General features: G+C 44.4%; 1 protein-coding gene across 6 annotated transcripts; it reads right to left on the reverse strand.

Annotated features, from left to right (window-relative positions):
• Nucleotides 1–1,251: 1,251 nt before the first annotated feature.
• LOC140206793 (uncharacterized) lies at nucleotides 1,252–15,117 on the reverse strand. Of its 6 annotated transcripts, none has more exons than XM_072275015.1 (3): nucleotides 15,007–15,117; nucleotides 14,807–14,919; nucleotides 1,252–5,103 (listed from the first exon to the last, which is right to left on the reverse strand). In XM_072275015.1, exon 3 carries the CDS (start codon nucleotides 4,694–4,696, stop codon nucleotides 3,743–3,745), a length of 954 nt encoding a protein of 317 aa, XP_072131116.1. In that variant the 5' UTR covers nucleotides 4,697–5,103; nucleotides 14,807–14,919; nucleotides 15,007–15,117; the 3' UTR covers nucleotides 1,252–3,742. The 6 variants fall into 6 exon arrangements, with proteins under 6 accessions (XP_072131116.1, XP_072131115.1, XP_072131113.1 ...); XM_072275014.1 differs by having other exon boundaries at nucleotides 14,744–14,919; XM_072275012.1 differs by having other exon boundaries at nucleotides 14,564–14,919.
• Between the last annotated feature and the right edge of the window lie 234 nt (nucleotides 15,118–15,351).

Below are 15,351 nucleotides of genomic sequence, written 5' to 3' on the forward strand. Positions count from 1 at the left end.
GCATCTTGTAGGCATTCTAGGAATTCCTCCTCTTGAGACCAACACCATCCTAATTTTCCTAATCACCTGCATGACAATCCCCCATGACTATTGTAACATTGCCCTTTCGGCACGCACTTTTAATCTCCCATTGTAATTTGTGGATCACATACTCACTACTGTTTGGAGGTCTCTATACAATTCCCATCAGGGATTTTTTTTTACATTTGCCATTCCTTAATTCTACCCACAGATTCTACACCTTCCAACCCTATGCCACCTCTTTCTAATGATTTTATTTAATATTTTACCAACAGATCCACACAACCCCACTACCAGCTTGTTCTTTCAAGAAGCATGAAAGTATCTGATAAGCAGTCGTGATAAGAAAGTTAGGCCAGAAAACTTAAATGAGAGGCCAACTCAGAAAAATGAATCTTCACTATGGAAGAAAACATTAACCAGTGGAATGAGTACGACCCTCCATGGGAGACATCCCAATGATCTGAGCAGATGAGATGGTGACAAGGAAGCATCGAGCACCTGACTGAGTGTTGGAGACCTCTTCCCAGAAACAGAGGATTTCCTAGCAGAAATATAGGTTTCCCCCGCCATCCGAAGGTACAGCGTTCCTATGAAATGGTTCGTAAGCCGAAATGTCGTAAAGCGAAGAAGCCATTACCATTTATTTATATGGGAAAATTTTGTGAGCGTTTGCAGACCCAAAAACAACCTACCAAATCATGCCAAATAACACATAAAACCTAAAATAACAGTAACATATAGTAAAAGCAGGAATGATATGATAAATACACAGCCTATATAAAGTAGAAATACTTTTCCACTATCATTGCCGGCACTGTTCTCCGTAGCGAAAATCTCACACAAGCGCTCTCGGCAGAAAATCTCATGCAAGCGCTGTTGGCAAGAACACTCTCTCTGGTAACCTGTAAGCTACGAAGCTGCCAAATCATACCAAATAACACGTAAAAATACACAGCCCATATAAAGTAGAAATAATGTCTGTGCAGTTTGGTATCACTTACCAGAATCGGGACAGTGCCGAGCACACTGATGGTGTTGTGTTAGGCTGAGTCATCGCAGGTTGGGATGGTGCAGTGGCCCCCACACTCTGGGCCGCCGACCGATATATTGCCGCGAAGAATGCAGCAGTAGCCGGGAGGCATCTAGCACATCTTTAAGAAAAAAAGCCGAAATAAACATGCAAATTAATTAGGTGCCGCCCGACACGTAATTAATTAGCATGTTTATTTTGGCTTTTTTCTTAAAGGTGTGCTGTGTGCCTCCCGGCTACCGCTGCATTCTCCGCGAATCACTATCTATACGCAGTCTGGGGGTTGGGGTGATGGGACATTGGGGTGTCGTCTGTTTCCATCAGGCAGGCAGCTCATCTTCTCCTATGTCTGCCTGCCTCGATGTCGAAGGTCAAGGTTCGTCGTCTGCTGTGGCTGATGTGGAAGGCTTGCTTGGCTGCTGAGCCTCGCACCTTTTTAGATCATACAGTTCTTTGTAAGCACTCAAATCATCCTGCAAATATCCCCTAAACTGACGTACCCTTTCAAAATTAAAGTTGTACATTATCATTGCAGCAAAAATCTCATGCAGTTGCTTTATGTTCATTTCGTTAATGAATTCGGTTTTGATTGTTATCCTTTCCTCTTCCAATTGCATCAGCTCTTCATCTATCAGTTCTTGGTCATGGGATGCCAAAAGCTCTTCAACATCATCTTCGTCAGCTTCCACAAGCCAAACTCACGTTGTCCTTACTTCGTTCACCATGATCACAACGCTTAATTATGTCTAATTTTACGCTAAGTGTAACACCCTTACGAGCTCTTTCAGGCTTTTCCAACACCTTAGAACTCATCTTGCTAATGGCTGCTTAATGCAACGTATTTAAGCAATGCCAGCGAGAATGCCATTCCGAATCCGGAGGGAGAGCGGCCGCTCGGGGCGCGCGCTGCCTTTTATGGCTCGCTGATTTTTTCGTGCACTGATTTTTCTGTAACATGAAAACACCTTCTGTTAGCGAAAACAGGAAACTAATGTAGGTCTTTCGTAACAGTGAGGTTTCGTAAAGCGAACGTTCGAAAAGCGGGGGACACCTGTACAGGACAGGATGGTTAACAAAAGGAAAAAAAAAAATCAAAAGTAAATGAAGTACAAACAAACGAGGCAGTAAGTGCAGAAAATGCCAAGAGAAACCAAAAACAATCCAACACATTTCAGAATCCTGCAGCAGTTTCACTCAATGTGATAACTTACAAAGGTACAATCAAGTGGCAAATATCATTCACCAAAATCTTGCTTTAAAATTCAAACTCATGAATGCCCTCCATCACTTCATAAAGGCACCATAAATTCAAGCCTGATCCAGTTTTATAGTCAAAATCCTACAAATTATTTGATAATCAATACATTATTACAGATAGGATAATCCATAATAACCATCTGGATATAATATTACAGGATAAACAAGCAGGAACAACTCCCTCAATAAATAAAACCATTCCCAACACACATGTTCCTCGACCAGTGGAGCACCTCACCACAGGTATTGTTTGTGTCATCAGTCAGACAACCAAAAGATTTTCTCTGTCAATCAGCTTCCAAATGTTGCTATTCAGTCATTCGTTGCCACTCCCCGCTGCTGATTCCCTTCTCCTCGACTTCTTCAGTCTGCCGAAAGTTCAAGGGAAACCTCTTCACCCACAGAGTGGTGACTGTTTGGAACCCATCACCACAGAGAGAGCCAGAGGGGAACAACAGGGGAGGGTTTAAAAGGACTGTTGTGGAACTGAATCACTGGCAGGGTCCAGCCGGCCTGAGTTGACTCTCTACTGTACACTAGTCATGTTATGAATTCACTAAGTACCATAGACAGAGTTTAAAATAAAACTGATTTATTTGTCTCAGATCCAGAATATTAAACTCCAGTCCCATTAAAGGTGAATATGCAGCAGAAGCAACCTCTTCAATGCCCAGTGACCAGGGTGCAGAACTGGGTGTGGTGAGCAGCAGCAATAATTGCAGAGTTCAGCACCGACAGTCACTCTCGAAATTGCATCAGCAACCGTGATGGCCAAACATCCAGCATGCAGCTTATTGAAACTTTCTCCCCAGTGTGAACCCGGTAGCGTGTCACAAGTGTAACATACTGTAAGGTTTCACTGCTCATGTAATGGCCTCTCTGCAATGTTTCACTGCTGAGGTAATGGTTTCTCTGTAGCAGCAATGTTTAGGTTATGACTAGAGATAACAGGGTTTTGGAGTGCGGGGCTATCCAATGACGGAAATGTTCTTCCTTGTGAGTCTGGAAGAGAGATTTTCATGGTCTTTTGTCGGGGAGAGATGAGAAGACACGAATGGAGAGAGTGGGCCCTTTTATCTTTTTTTGTTTACTTCACTAACCACATAGTCAAAGTAAGAATTATAAAGCTCAATCACTTAATCACATATTGTGTACTGTTTGTTATTTTGGGGTACTGATTTGTAACAGGGGACACATCACGAAGCATCCACCCAAATGAGATTTCTTAAGTTTGGCCAGGCTGAGGGGCTATCACCCCCTATATTAAGCAGCTAGCCGAAGCGGGGGTTATATAAGGTTAGATGACTAAGCGAATCGCTTCCCACGGTCAGAGCAGGTGAACGGCCTCTCTCCACTGTGAACTCAATAATACACATTTGGTTGATTTGGCTAAGAGAATCTCCTCCCAAAGTCTGAGCAGGTGAACGGCCTCTATCCAGTGTGAAGTCGCTGGTGTCTCTGTAGTTGACATGACCGAGTGAATCCCTTCCCACAGACTGAGCAGGTGAAAGGCCGCTCCCCAGTGTGAACTCTCTGATGGACCTTCAGATGAGATGACATAGTAAATCCCTTCCCACAGTCTGAGCAGGTGAATGGCCATTCCCCTGTGTGGGCTGACTGGTGTGTCACGAGGTGAGATGACCGATTGAATCCCTTGCCACAGACTGAGCAGGTGAACTGCCACATCCCAGTGTGAACTGACTGGTGTCTCTGTAGGAAGGCTGAATCAATGAATCCCTTCCCACAGACTGAGCAGGTGAATGGCCACGCCCCGGTATGAACTAACTGGTGTCTTAGTAGGTGAGGTGACAAAGTGAATCCCTTCCCACAGTCTGAGCAGGTGAATGGCCTCTCCCCAGTGTGAACGTGCTGATGTACCTTCAGTTGAGATGACGAAGTGAATCCCTTTCCGCAGCCTGAGCAGGTGAATGGCCTCTCCCCAGTGTGAACTCGCTGATGTAACTTCAGCTTAGATGATGAAATGAATCCCTTCCCACAGTCCGAGCAGGTGAATGGCCTTTCTCCAGTGTGGATTCGCTGATGTACCTTCAGCTGACATGACCGAATGAATCCCTTCCTACAGTCTGCGCAGGTGAATGGCCTCTCTCCAGTGTGAACTCTCTCATGTACTTTCAGATTAGATAACCGAATGAATCCCATCCCACAGTCTGAGCAGGTGACTGGCCAATCCCCGGTGTGAACTCGCTGATGCACCTTCAGTTTAGATGAGCAAGTGAATCCTTTCCCACAGTCTTTGCAGGTGAACAGCCTCTCTCCAGTGTGAACTCGCTGATGTACCTTCAGTTTAGATGAGTAAGTGAATCCCTTCCCGCAGTCTGGGCAGGTGAACGGCCGCTCCCCGGTGTGAACTCGCTGGTGAGCCATTAGGTCAGATGACCGAGTGAATCCTTCCCCAGAAATTCAGCAGATGACCAGCCTCCGCCTAGTGTGAATTGACTGGTGCGTCCACAGGTGGGAAGACTGACTAAATCCTTTCTCACACACAGAACAGGTGAATGGCCTTGCCCAGTGTGAACCTGCTGATGTTCCTTCAGTTGAGATGACCGAGTGAATCCATTCCTGCCGTCTAAGCAGATGAATGGGATCTTCCCTGTGTAAAATGATGGATGTGCTAGTTGGTCAGATAATCGAGTGAATCCCTCCCCACAGTCTGAGCAGGAAGGATGTTCGAGTGAATCCTTTGCTTCACTTCTTAAATATCTGGATAGAGACAGCAAAACTGGCGTGTTGTGTTCAAGATTCCCGTAGACAAATTCCTTGTCATTTTTAACCTGTAAAAAGATTTACAAAATCCATCAATGGGTGAAGGACAACATTTCAGATGAGATCACTTGAGTTGTCAAGGTGTAATTCGACATCAAACTGTTACAGAGAATTTCAACCCAAGTTGGAGAGAGAAATTATCTTCTAACCGGGCACAGTGCTGGTATCTGGAATGACCATCAAACTCTCTGATGCTCTTCCTGTCTCTATAAGAATGGGGCATTTCTGCCATCTCCAATCTGTCACCTGGCTCAGTTTGACTCTCTCCATTGGTATTATTCCCTGTTCCTGCTGAGCTGCATGGGTGCCTGGCCCCACAGTAACTGAAACACTCTCACACAAATAGCCTTTGTTGACGTGCAGCTGGGATTTTCTTTTATGTACTGCTAATTTAAAGTGCCACAGTTTTAACACCATGTAAATGTCTCCTACTCAGATGTATGGTTGGTCTGCACAGCTGTTAAAAGGAATTAGAGTGAATATTAGTGTAATTTCAGGTTATTGTCATGGTCTTAGAGAAGTACAACACAGAAAGAGACCTTTCGGCCTATCTAGTTTGTGCTGAACTATTTAAACTTCCTACTCCCATATCCCTACCATCCAGGTACCTACACAAACCTCTTAAATGTTGAAATTAAGCTCGCATGCACCACTTCCGCTGTTCATTCCACACGCGGATGTTTGTATGTGTGAAGAAGTTTCCCATCATGTTCCCCTTAAAGTTTCACCTTTCACACTTAATCCATGGCCTCTGATTGTAGCCTCATCCAATCTCAGTGGAAAAAGCCTGCTTGCATTTACTCCATCTATAACCCTTATAATGTTGGAACACCTCCATCAAATCTCCTGTCAATCTTTTATATTCCAGGGAATATAGTCCTGATCTGTTCATTCTTTCCTTATAACCCAATTCCTCCAGATGTGACAACATCCTCGTGAATTTTCTCTGAACTCTTTCAACTTATTTTACATTTTCCTGTAGGTTGGTGACCAAAACTGCACACAATACTCCAAATCAGGCCTCACCAATGTCTTGTACAATGTCAATATGACATCCATCTCCTGTACTCAGTACTTTGATTTGTGAAGGCCAATGTGCCAAAATCTTTCTTTCCATCGTGATCGAACTGTGACACCACTTTCAGTAAATTATGGACCTGTATTCCCAGATTCCTTTCTTCTACAACATTTCTCAGAGCCCTACTCAGAGCAGTGTGTAAGACCTTGTTCCTATCAACATGCAACACTTCACACTTGTCCGCATTAAATTCCTTTTTCCGTTTTGCAGCAGGTCCAGATCACACTGCAAGCCATGATAATATTTCTCACTGTCCACTACACCACAAATATTCGTGTCATCCACAAATTTACTGATCCAGTTAACCATGTTACCATCCAGATTACTGATATAGATGACAAGCAACAACAGATCCAGCACTGATCCCTGTGGCATAACACTAGTCACAGGCCTCCAGTCAGAGAGGCAACCATCTGCTACCACAGTCTGGCTTCTCCCAAAGACAGTGTCTCATCCAGTTTACTATCTCATCTTGAATGCTGAGTGACTGAATCTTCTTGACCAACCTCCCATATGAGACTTTGTCAAGTGCCTTGCTAAAGTCCATGTAGACAACATCCACTGCCTTGCTTTCCTGATAACATCTTCGAGAGACTCTATAAGTTTGGTTGGACATGACCTACCGTGTACAAACCCATGCTGCCTATCCTTAATCAGTCCACATCTATCTAAATAATTGTATATCTGCTTCCTGCATGTATGTTCCAATAACGTTCCCTCTACCGATGTCAAGCTCACCAACATACAATATCTTACTTTATTTTTTAGAGCCTTTCTTGAACAACAGAACAACATTGGCTGTCCTCCAATCCTCCAGTACCTCACTTGTCACCGCGGATGATTTAAATATCTGTGTTTAGGTCCTGACAATTTCTGCACGTGTCTACCTCAAGGTCCCAGGGAACAACTTGTCAGGCCCTGGGGATTTATCCATGGTAATTTTTTCTTACGACAGCAAACACCCCCACCTCTGTAATCTGTACAGGGTCCATGAAGTTGATGTTGCTTTCCCTCATTTCTATAGACTCTGTGTCCATCTCCTGTGTAAATACGGATGCAAAACAAATATTTAAAATCTCCCCCATCTATTTTGTCTCCTCGTATGGATTATCATTCTGATCTTCCAGTGTGGGCATTTTTCTGCACTGACCTTCTCCATGTCTCTATGACAGAGAAGCTGGGCAAATTTGATTGTCAGGGGAAACTGGTAGGAATGACAACAGAGCAGAAAAGGCTGGAGTTTCTGGGAGCAATTCGGGAGCTGAGTGATAGATACATCCCAAAGAACTGGAAGCATTATAAAGACAGGAGAGCACAACCGTGGCTGAAATGAGAAGCCAAAGCCAATGTAGAAGCAAAAGAGAGGGCAAATAATATAAGAAAAAACATTGGGAAGCTTTCAGAAACCAACAGAAGATAACTAAAAAGAAATGTCAGATGAGCTCAGGGCGTGGAATTATGTTATTGTAGTCGCTATGATTCTTGGTTGCACCCAACAGGCTGAGGCATTCAGAGAAACAAAATATCAGGGGCCTCAATATAAGACCATAAGACCATAAGACAAAGAAGCAGAAGTCGGCCATTTGGCCCATCGAGTCTGCTCCGCCATTTTATCGTGAGCTGATCCATTCTCCCATTTAGTCCCACTCCCCCGCCTTCTCACCATAACCTTTGATGCCCTGGCTACACAGATACCTATCAATCTCTGCCTTAAATACACCCAATGACTTGGACTGCACTGCTGCCCGTGGCAACAAATTCCATAGATTCACCACGCTCTGACCAAAAAAATGTCTTTGCATTTCTGTTCTGAATGGGTGCCCTTCAATCCTTAAGTCATGCCCTCACGTACTAGACTCCCCGATCATAGAAACATAGAAAATAGGTGCAGGAGTAGGCCATTCGGCCCTTCGAGCCTGCACCGCTATTCAGTATGATCATGGCTGATCATCCAACTCAGAACCCTGTACCTGCCTTCCCTCCATACCCATTGATCCCTTTAGCCACAAGGGCCATATCTAACTCCCTCTTAAATATAGCCAATGAACTGGCCTCAACTGTTTCCTGTGGCAGAGAATTCCACAGATTCACCACTCTCTGTGTGAAGAAGTTTTTCCTAATCTCGGTCCTAAAAGGCTTCCCCTCTATCCTCAAACTGTGACCCCTCATTCTGGACTTCCCCAACATCGGGAACAATCTTCCTGCATCTAGCCTGTCCAATCCCTTTAGGATTTTATACGTTTCAATCAGATCCCCCCTCAATCTTCTAAATTCCAACGAGTATAAGCCTAGTTCATCCAGTCTTTCATCATATGAAAGTCCTGCCATCCCAGGAATCAATCTGGTGAACCTTCTTTTTACTCCCTCTATGGCAAGGATGTCTTTCCTCAGATTAGGGGACCAAAACTGCACACAATACTCCAGGTGTGGTCTCACCAAGGCCTTGTACAACTGCAGTAGTACCTCCCTGCTCCTGTACTCGAATTCTGTTGCTATAAATGCCAGCATACCATTCGCCTTTTTCACCACCTGCTGTACCTGCATGCCCACTTTCAATGACTGGTGTATAATGACACCCAGGTCTCGTTGCACCTCCCCTTTTCCTAATCGGCCACCATTCAGATAATAATCTGTTTTCTTGTTTTTGCCACCAAAGTGGATAACTTCACATTTATCCACATTAAATTGCATCTGCCATGAATTTGCCCACTCACCTAACCTATCAAAGTCACCCTGCATCCTCTTAGCATCCTCCTCACAGCTAACACTGCCACCCAGCTTCATGTCATCCGCAATCTTGGAGATGCTGCATTTAATTCCCTTATCCAAGTCATTGATATACATTGTAAACAACTGGGGTCCCAGCACTGAGCCTTGCGGTACCCCACTAGTCACTGCCTGCCATTCTGAAAAAGTCCCATTTATTCCCACTCTTTGCTTCCTGTCTGCCAACCAATTCTCTATCCACATCAATACCTTACCTCCAATACCGTGTGCTTTAAGTTTGCACACTAATCTCCTGTGTGGGACCTTGTCAAAAGTCTTTTGAAAATCCAAATATACCACATCCACTGATTCTCCTCTATCCACTCTACTAGTTACATCCTCAAAAAATTCTATGAGATTCGTCAGACATGATTTTCCTTTCACAAATCCATGCTGACTTTGTCCGATGATTTCACCGCTTTCCAAATGTGCTGTTATCACATCTTTGATAACTGACTCTAGCAGTTTCCCCACCACCGATGTTAGGCTAAATGGTCTATAATTCCCTGGTTTCTCTCTCCCTCCTTTTTTCAAAAAGTGGGGTTACATTAGCCACCCTCCAATCCTCAGGAACTAGTCCAGAATCTAAAGAGTTTTGAAAAATTATCACTAATGTATCCACTATTTCTTAGGCTACTTCCTTAAGCACTCTGGGATGCAGACCATCTGGCCCTGGGGATTTATCCGCCTTTAATCCCTTCAATTTACCTAACATCACTTCCCTACTAACATGTATTTCCCTCAGTTCCTCCATCTCACTGGACCCTCTGTCCCCTACTATTTCCGGAAGATTATTTATGTCCTCCTTAGTGAAGACAGAACCAAAGTAATTACTCAATTGGTCTGCCATGTCCTTGCTCCCCATAATCAATTCACCTGTTTCTGTCTGTAGGGGACCTACATTTGTCTTAGCCAATCTTTTTTTCTTTTCACATATCTATAAAAGCTTTTACAGTCAGTTTTTATGTTCCCTGCCAGTTTTCTCTCATAATCTTTTTCCCCTTCCTAATTAAGCCCTTTGTCCTCCTCTGCTGAACTCTGAATTTCTCCCACTCCTCAGGTGAGCCACTTTTTCTGGCTAATTTGTATGCTTCTTCTTTGGAATTGATACTATCCCTAATTTCCCTTGTCAGCCACGGGTGCACTACCTTCCTTGATTTATTCTTTTGCCAAACTGGGATGAACAATTGTTGTAGTTCATCCATGCGATCTTTAAATGCTTGCCATTGCATATCCACCGTCAACCCTTTAAGTGTCAATTGCCAGTCTATCTTAGCTACTTCAAGTCTCATACCTTCAAAGTTACCCTTCTTTAAGTTCAGAACCTTTGTTTATGAATTAACTATGTCACTCTCCATCCTAATGAAGAATTCCACCATATTATGGTCACTCTTACCCAAGGGGCCTCTCACGACAAGATTGCTAATTAACTGTTCCTCATTGCTCAATACCCAGTCTAGAATAGCCTGCTCTCTAGTTGGTTCCTCGACATGTTGGTTCAAAAAAACCATCCCACATACATTCCAAGAAATCCTCTTCCTCAGCACCCTTACCAATTTGGTTCACCCAATCTACATGTAGATTTAAGTCACCCATTATAACTGCTGTTCCTTTATTGCACACATTTCTAATTTCCTGTTTAATACCATCCCCAACCTCACTACTACTGTTAGGTGGCCTGTACACAACTCCCACCAGCATTTTCTGCCCCTTAGTGTTATGCAGCTCTACCCATATCGATTCCACATCCTCCCAGCTTATGTCCTTCCTTTCTATTGCGTTAATCTTCTCTCTAACCAGCAACGCCACCCCACCTCCTTTTCTTTCATGTCTATCCCTCCTGAATATTGAATATCCCTGAATGTTGAGCTCCCATCCTTGGTCACCCTAGAGCCATGTCTCTGTGATCCCAACTATATCATATTCATTAATAACAATCTGCACTTTTAATTCATCCACCTTGTTACGAATGCTCCTTGCATTAAAACACAAAACCTTCAGGCACACTTTTACAACTCTCTTAGCCCTTATACAATTATGTTGAAAAGTGGCCCTTTTTGATGCTTGCGCTGGATTTGTCGGCCTGCCACATTTACTTTTCACCTTACTACTTTTTGCTTCTACCCTCATTTTATGCCCCTCTGTCTCTCTGCACTGGTTCCCGTACCCCTGTTGTGAACTAACCTCCTCTTGCCTAGCCTCTTTAATTTGATTCCCACCCCCCAACCATTCTAGTTTAAAGTCACCTCAGTAGCCCTCACTAATCTCCCTGCCAGGATATTGGGAAACAACTTTGCCACATCCACTCTGTCCATGCCTTTCAACATTCGAAATGTTTCTATGAGGTCTCCCCTCATTCTTCTAAACTCCAAGGAATACAGTCCAAGAGCAGACAAATGCTCCTCATATGTTAACCCTCTCATTCCCGGAATCATTCTAGTGAATCTTCTCTGTACCCTCTCCAACGTCAGCACATCTTTTCTTAAATAAGGAGACCAAAACTGCCCACAGAACTCCAAGTGAGGTCTCACCAGCGCCTTATAGAGCCTCAACATCACATCTCTGCTCCTATACTCTATTCCTCTAGAAATGAATGCCAACATTGCATTCGCCTTCTTCACAACTGACTCAACCTGGAGGTTAACCTTAAGGGTAGCCTGTACGAGGACTCCCAAGTCCCGTTGTATCTCAGAACTTTGAATTCTATCCCCGTTTAAATAATCATCTGCCCGTTTATTTTTTCTACCAAAGTGCATAACCATACACTTTCCAACATTGTACTTCATTTGCCACTTCTCTGCCCATTCTTCCAATCCATCCAAGTCTCTCTGCAGACTCTCCGTTTCCTCAGCACTACCAGCCCCTCCACCTATCTTCGTATCATCAGCAAACTTAGCCACAAAGCCATCGATTCCATAATCCAAATCGTTGTTGTACAATGTAAAAAGAAGCGGCCCCAACACGGACCCCTGTGGAACACCACTGGTAACCGGCAACCAACCAGAATAGGATCCCTTTATTCCCACTCTCTGTTTCCTGCCAATCAGCCAATGTTCTATCCACGATTGTAACTTTCCGGTAATTCCATGGGCTCTTACCTTGTTAAGTAGCCTCATGTGTGGCACCTTGTCAAAGGCCTTCTGAAAATCCAAATATACAACATTCACTGCATCTCCCTTGTCTGGCCTACTGGTAATTTCCTCAAAAAATTGTAATAGGTTTGTCAGGCAGGATTTTCCTTTAAGGAACCCATACTGAGTTCTGCCTATCTTGTCATATGCCTCCAGGTACTCTGTAACCTCATCCTTGACAGTCGACTCCAACCACTTCCCAACCACCGATGTCAAACTAACAGGTCTATAATTTCCTTTTTGCTTTCTTGCCCCCTTCTTAAATAGCAGAGTGACATTTGCAATCTTCCAGTCTTCCAGAACTATGCCAGAATCTATCGACTTTTGAAAGATCATTGCTAATGCCTCCGGAATCTCCACAGCTACTTCCTTCAGAACATACGGGTGCATTCCGTCTGGTCCGGGAGATTTATCTACCTTTAGACTATTCAACTTTCTGAGTACTTTCTCTGTCGTAATTGTGACTGCGCACACTTCTCTTCCCTGCCACCCTTGAGTGTCCGGTATACTGCTGATGTCTTCCTCAGTGAAGACTGATGCAAAATACTCGTTCAGTTCCTCTGCCATCTCCTTATCTCCCATTACAATTTCTCCAGCATCATTTTCCATCGGTCCTATATCTACTCTCACCTGTCTTTTACTCTTTTTGTACTTGAAAAAGCTTTTAGTATCCTCTTTGATATTCTTTGCTAGCTTCCTTTCATAGTTAATCTTTTCCCTCTTAATGACTTTCTTGGTTTCCTTTTGTAAGGTTTTAAAAACTTACCAATCCTCTGTCTTCCCACTAATTTTTGCTTCCTTGCATGCCCTCTCCTTTGCTTTAACTTTGGCTTTGACTTCTCTTGTCAACCACGGTTGCATCCTGTTTCCACTCGAAAATTTCTTCCTTTTTGGAACATACCTGTCTTGTACCTTCCTCACTTCTTGCATAAATTCCAGCCATTGCTGCTCTGCTGTCTTTCCTGCCAGCGTCCCTTTCCAGTCAACTTTGGCCAGTTCCTCTCTCATGCTACTGTAATTTCCTTTACTCCACTGAAATAACGACACATCAAATTTCGGCTTTTCTTTTTCAAATTTCGCAGTGAACTCAATCATGTTATGATCACTGCCTCTGAAGGGTTCCTTTCTTAGCTCAACCCATAAAGATTCTGCACCTTCCGATGGGAATTCATTCTCTCTTCAGATTAGCAGTGAGTGCTTCCAAAGGAACTCCAGAAACAAACATCTGATCCCAGACAGAAATACTTGCTCAACACCTCATAAGCCCAAGCAGCTCGATTCCCAGGTCCATTTGACCTGGATCAAAAACTGTGATATCCCAGGACCCAACCTCACAGAGTCACACAGCTGAATCTGCCACTCACCAACCCTGAGAGTCTCACACATTGTCCCCACATCTCACACTGGGTAGTGCAATCTGGGATTTCTCCAAAACAAATGTCCAGCTGCTCGAAATTTCTGCTTCACTGCAGAAGGACGACCATCCAGCCCCATCTGTAGAAGCACTAACCAAAGTCAAAGCCTAAACACCAACAGTTCCATATGCCTGGACTGCAGATCACAGGATTATAACCTAAGCACCAGCTCTCCCAGTACTCTTTGCTGCCAGTAAAATGCTGCAGTGTGTCAGCCAGTCACAGTTCAAAAACCAGCTCTCCCACATCAATGCACAACAGAACTGGTACCTGATGACCCTCTGGCATTCCAGCTAACAAAAACTGATTCTGGAAATAACTCAGCAAGGTCAAAGGTGCAAAAGAACACTTCACAATGAAAACAAGGGTCAGAAGAAAGATTGCTGATATATAACATTGAGGAGGTGGAATACAGGGTGGACCGAGCTTGACCCAGATGGTTGATATACATCACTGAAGTGGGGCGGGGGGGGGGGGGGAGTGTGGTTAGGAGACTGGATAGAGGTTGAACAAGATGGGCAGGGATGAGCAGATGGAACCAGGTGAGAGAAGGGAGCAAGGACAATCACTGATGGTCCTCCAGCAATACACAGATACTGAATTAATAGTACATACTACTGTATAAAATGACAAAGTTAGAACAAACAACAGGAACTTTGCCATGTATACTTTGACCCTCACCAAATTTTTATCAACACACCATAGAAAGTTTCCCATCCGGACAGTTCACGCTTTTGTATGGTAACTACTCTGCCTGTAACTGCAAGGAATTGCAGAGACCTTTGGATACAGAATCTGTCCTGTCTATGCTGAACTAACAGCTGTTGCTGGGTTATAAACGTGCAGGAGCAATGTGTGGTTAAGTGCCTTGCTCAAGGACACGATACGCTGCCTGGTCTGAGGCTTGAACTCAGGAATTTCAGATTGCCAGTTCAACAGCTCAACCACTTGGCCACATGCATATCACAGAAACTATTCTCCCACCCCCCCCACCCCCGGAGACTTCCCAGTCCCTCAGTAAAGAAGGCAGTGAGATCAAAGATCCCCACAACCTCGGACATTCTCCTTTCTCACCTACCCCAGTCGGGGAGAAGACACAACAGCTATAAAGCTCAAGGACAAATGTGAGGAGCCTCAGGAAGCGAGACGAGTAGGGGAAGTTAACGGGACTCAGTGGCCAACATCAAATTCCTCAACACAACAGGGAGGAAGCATCCCCATGTATCCAGGTCCGTAAGCACACCACAAGATCACACACCACGTGATATTGCGTCACAAAGCGGAGGGCGGGGCAAATCTGCGGTAAACAGCCTCACGTGACCTGTTGGCGGGACTTCCGTTTCAATTCTGCGGAAATAGACAGCCTGGGCTCCTGGTTTGGATCGTTCAATGCAGATTAAGTGAAGTCTACACGTTTCTGACGAGCCCAGATAACTGGAAAATAAATGAGTAATTGGTCCTCAGTTCGGAGCTCACGGCCAACATCGGATGTCCCCGCTCGGGATTGGTCTCAATACTCACCGATGGGAAAAGTGATATCTTCGGCCCGCAGACAGTGATCCCGACCCAAGAGGTGAGGCACTTTGCCGATCCCTCAGACGATCCGCTTCATCACTGAGCGGAAAGGAAAACACCGCCCACCCGGAGATAGTGAGCATGCCCGGTGGTAATTGCGTCATCCAGAGGGCGGGGCCTCAGAAACACCCGCAGACATTCCAGTTAAAGGAACATGTGTGGCCATGATGAGGCTAAACTCAGGTTGGAGGAGCAACACCTCATATACCGTCTAGGTAGTCTCCAGCCCCTTGGTATGAACATAGAATTCTCCAAATTCCGGTAATTCCCTCCCTCTCCCTTACTCTATCC

This window comes from Mobula birostris, chromosome 13, assembly GCF_030028105.1.
Source record: "Mobula birostris isolate sMobBir1 chromosome 13, sMobBir1.hap1, whole genome shotgun sequence".
In the NCBI taxonomy this organism is placed as follows: domain Eukaryota; kingdom Metazoa; phylum Chordata; class Chondrichthyes; order Myliobatiformes; family Myliobatidae; genus Mobula; species Mobula birostris.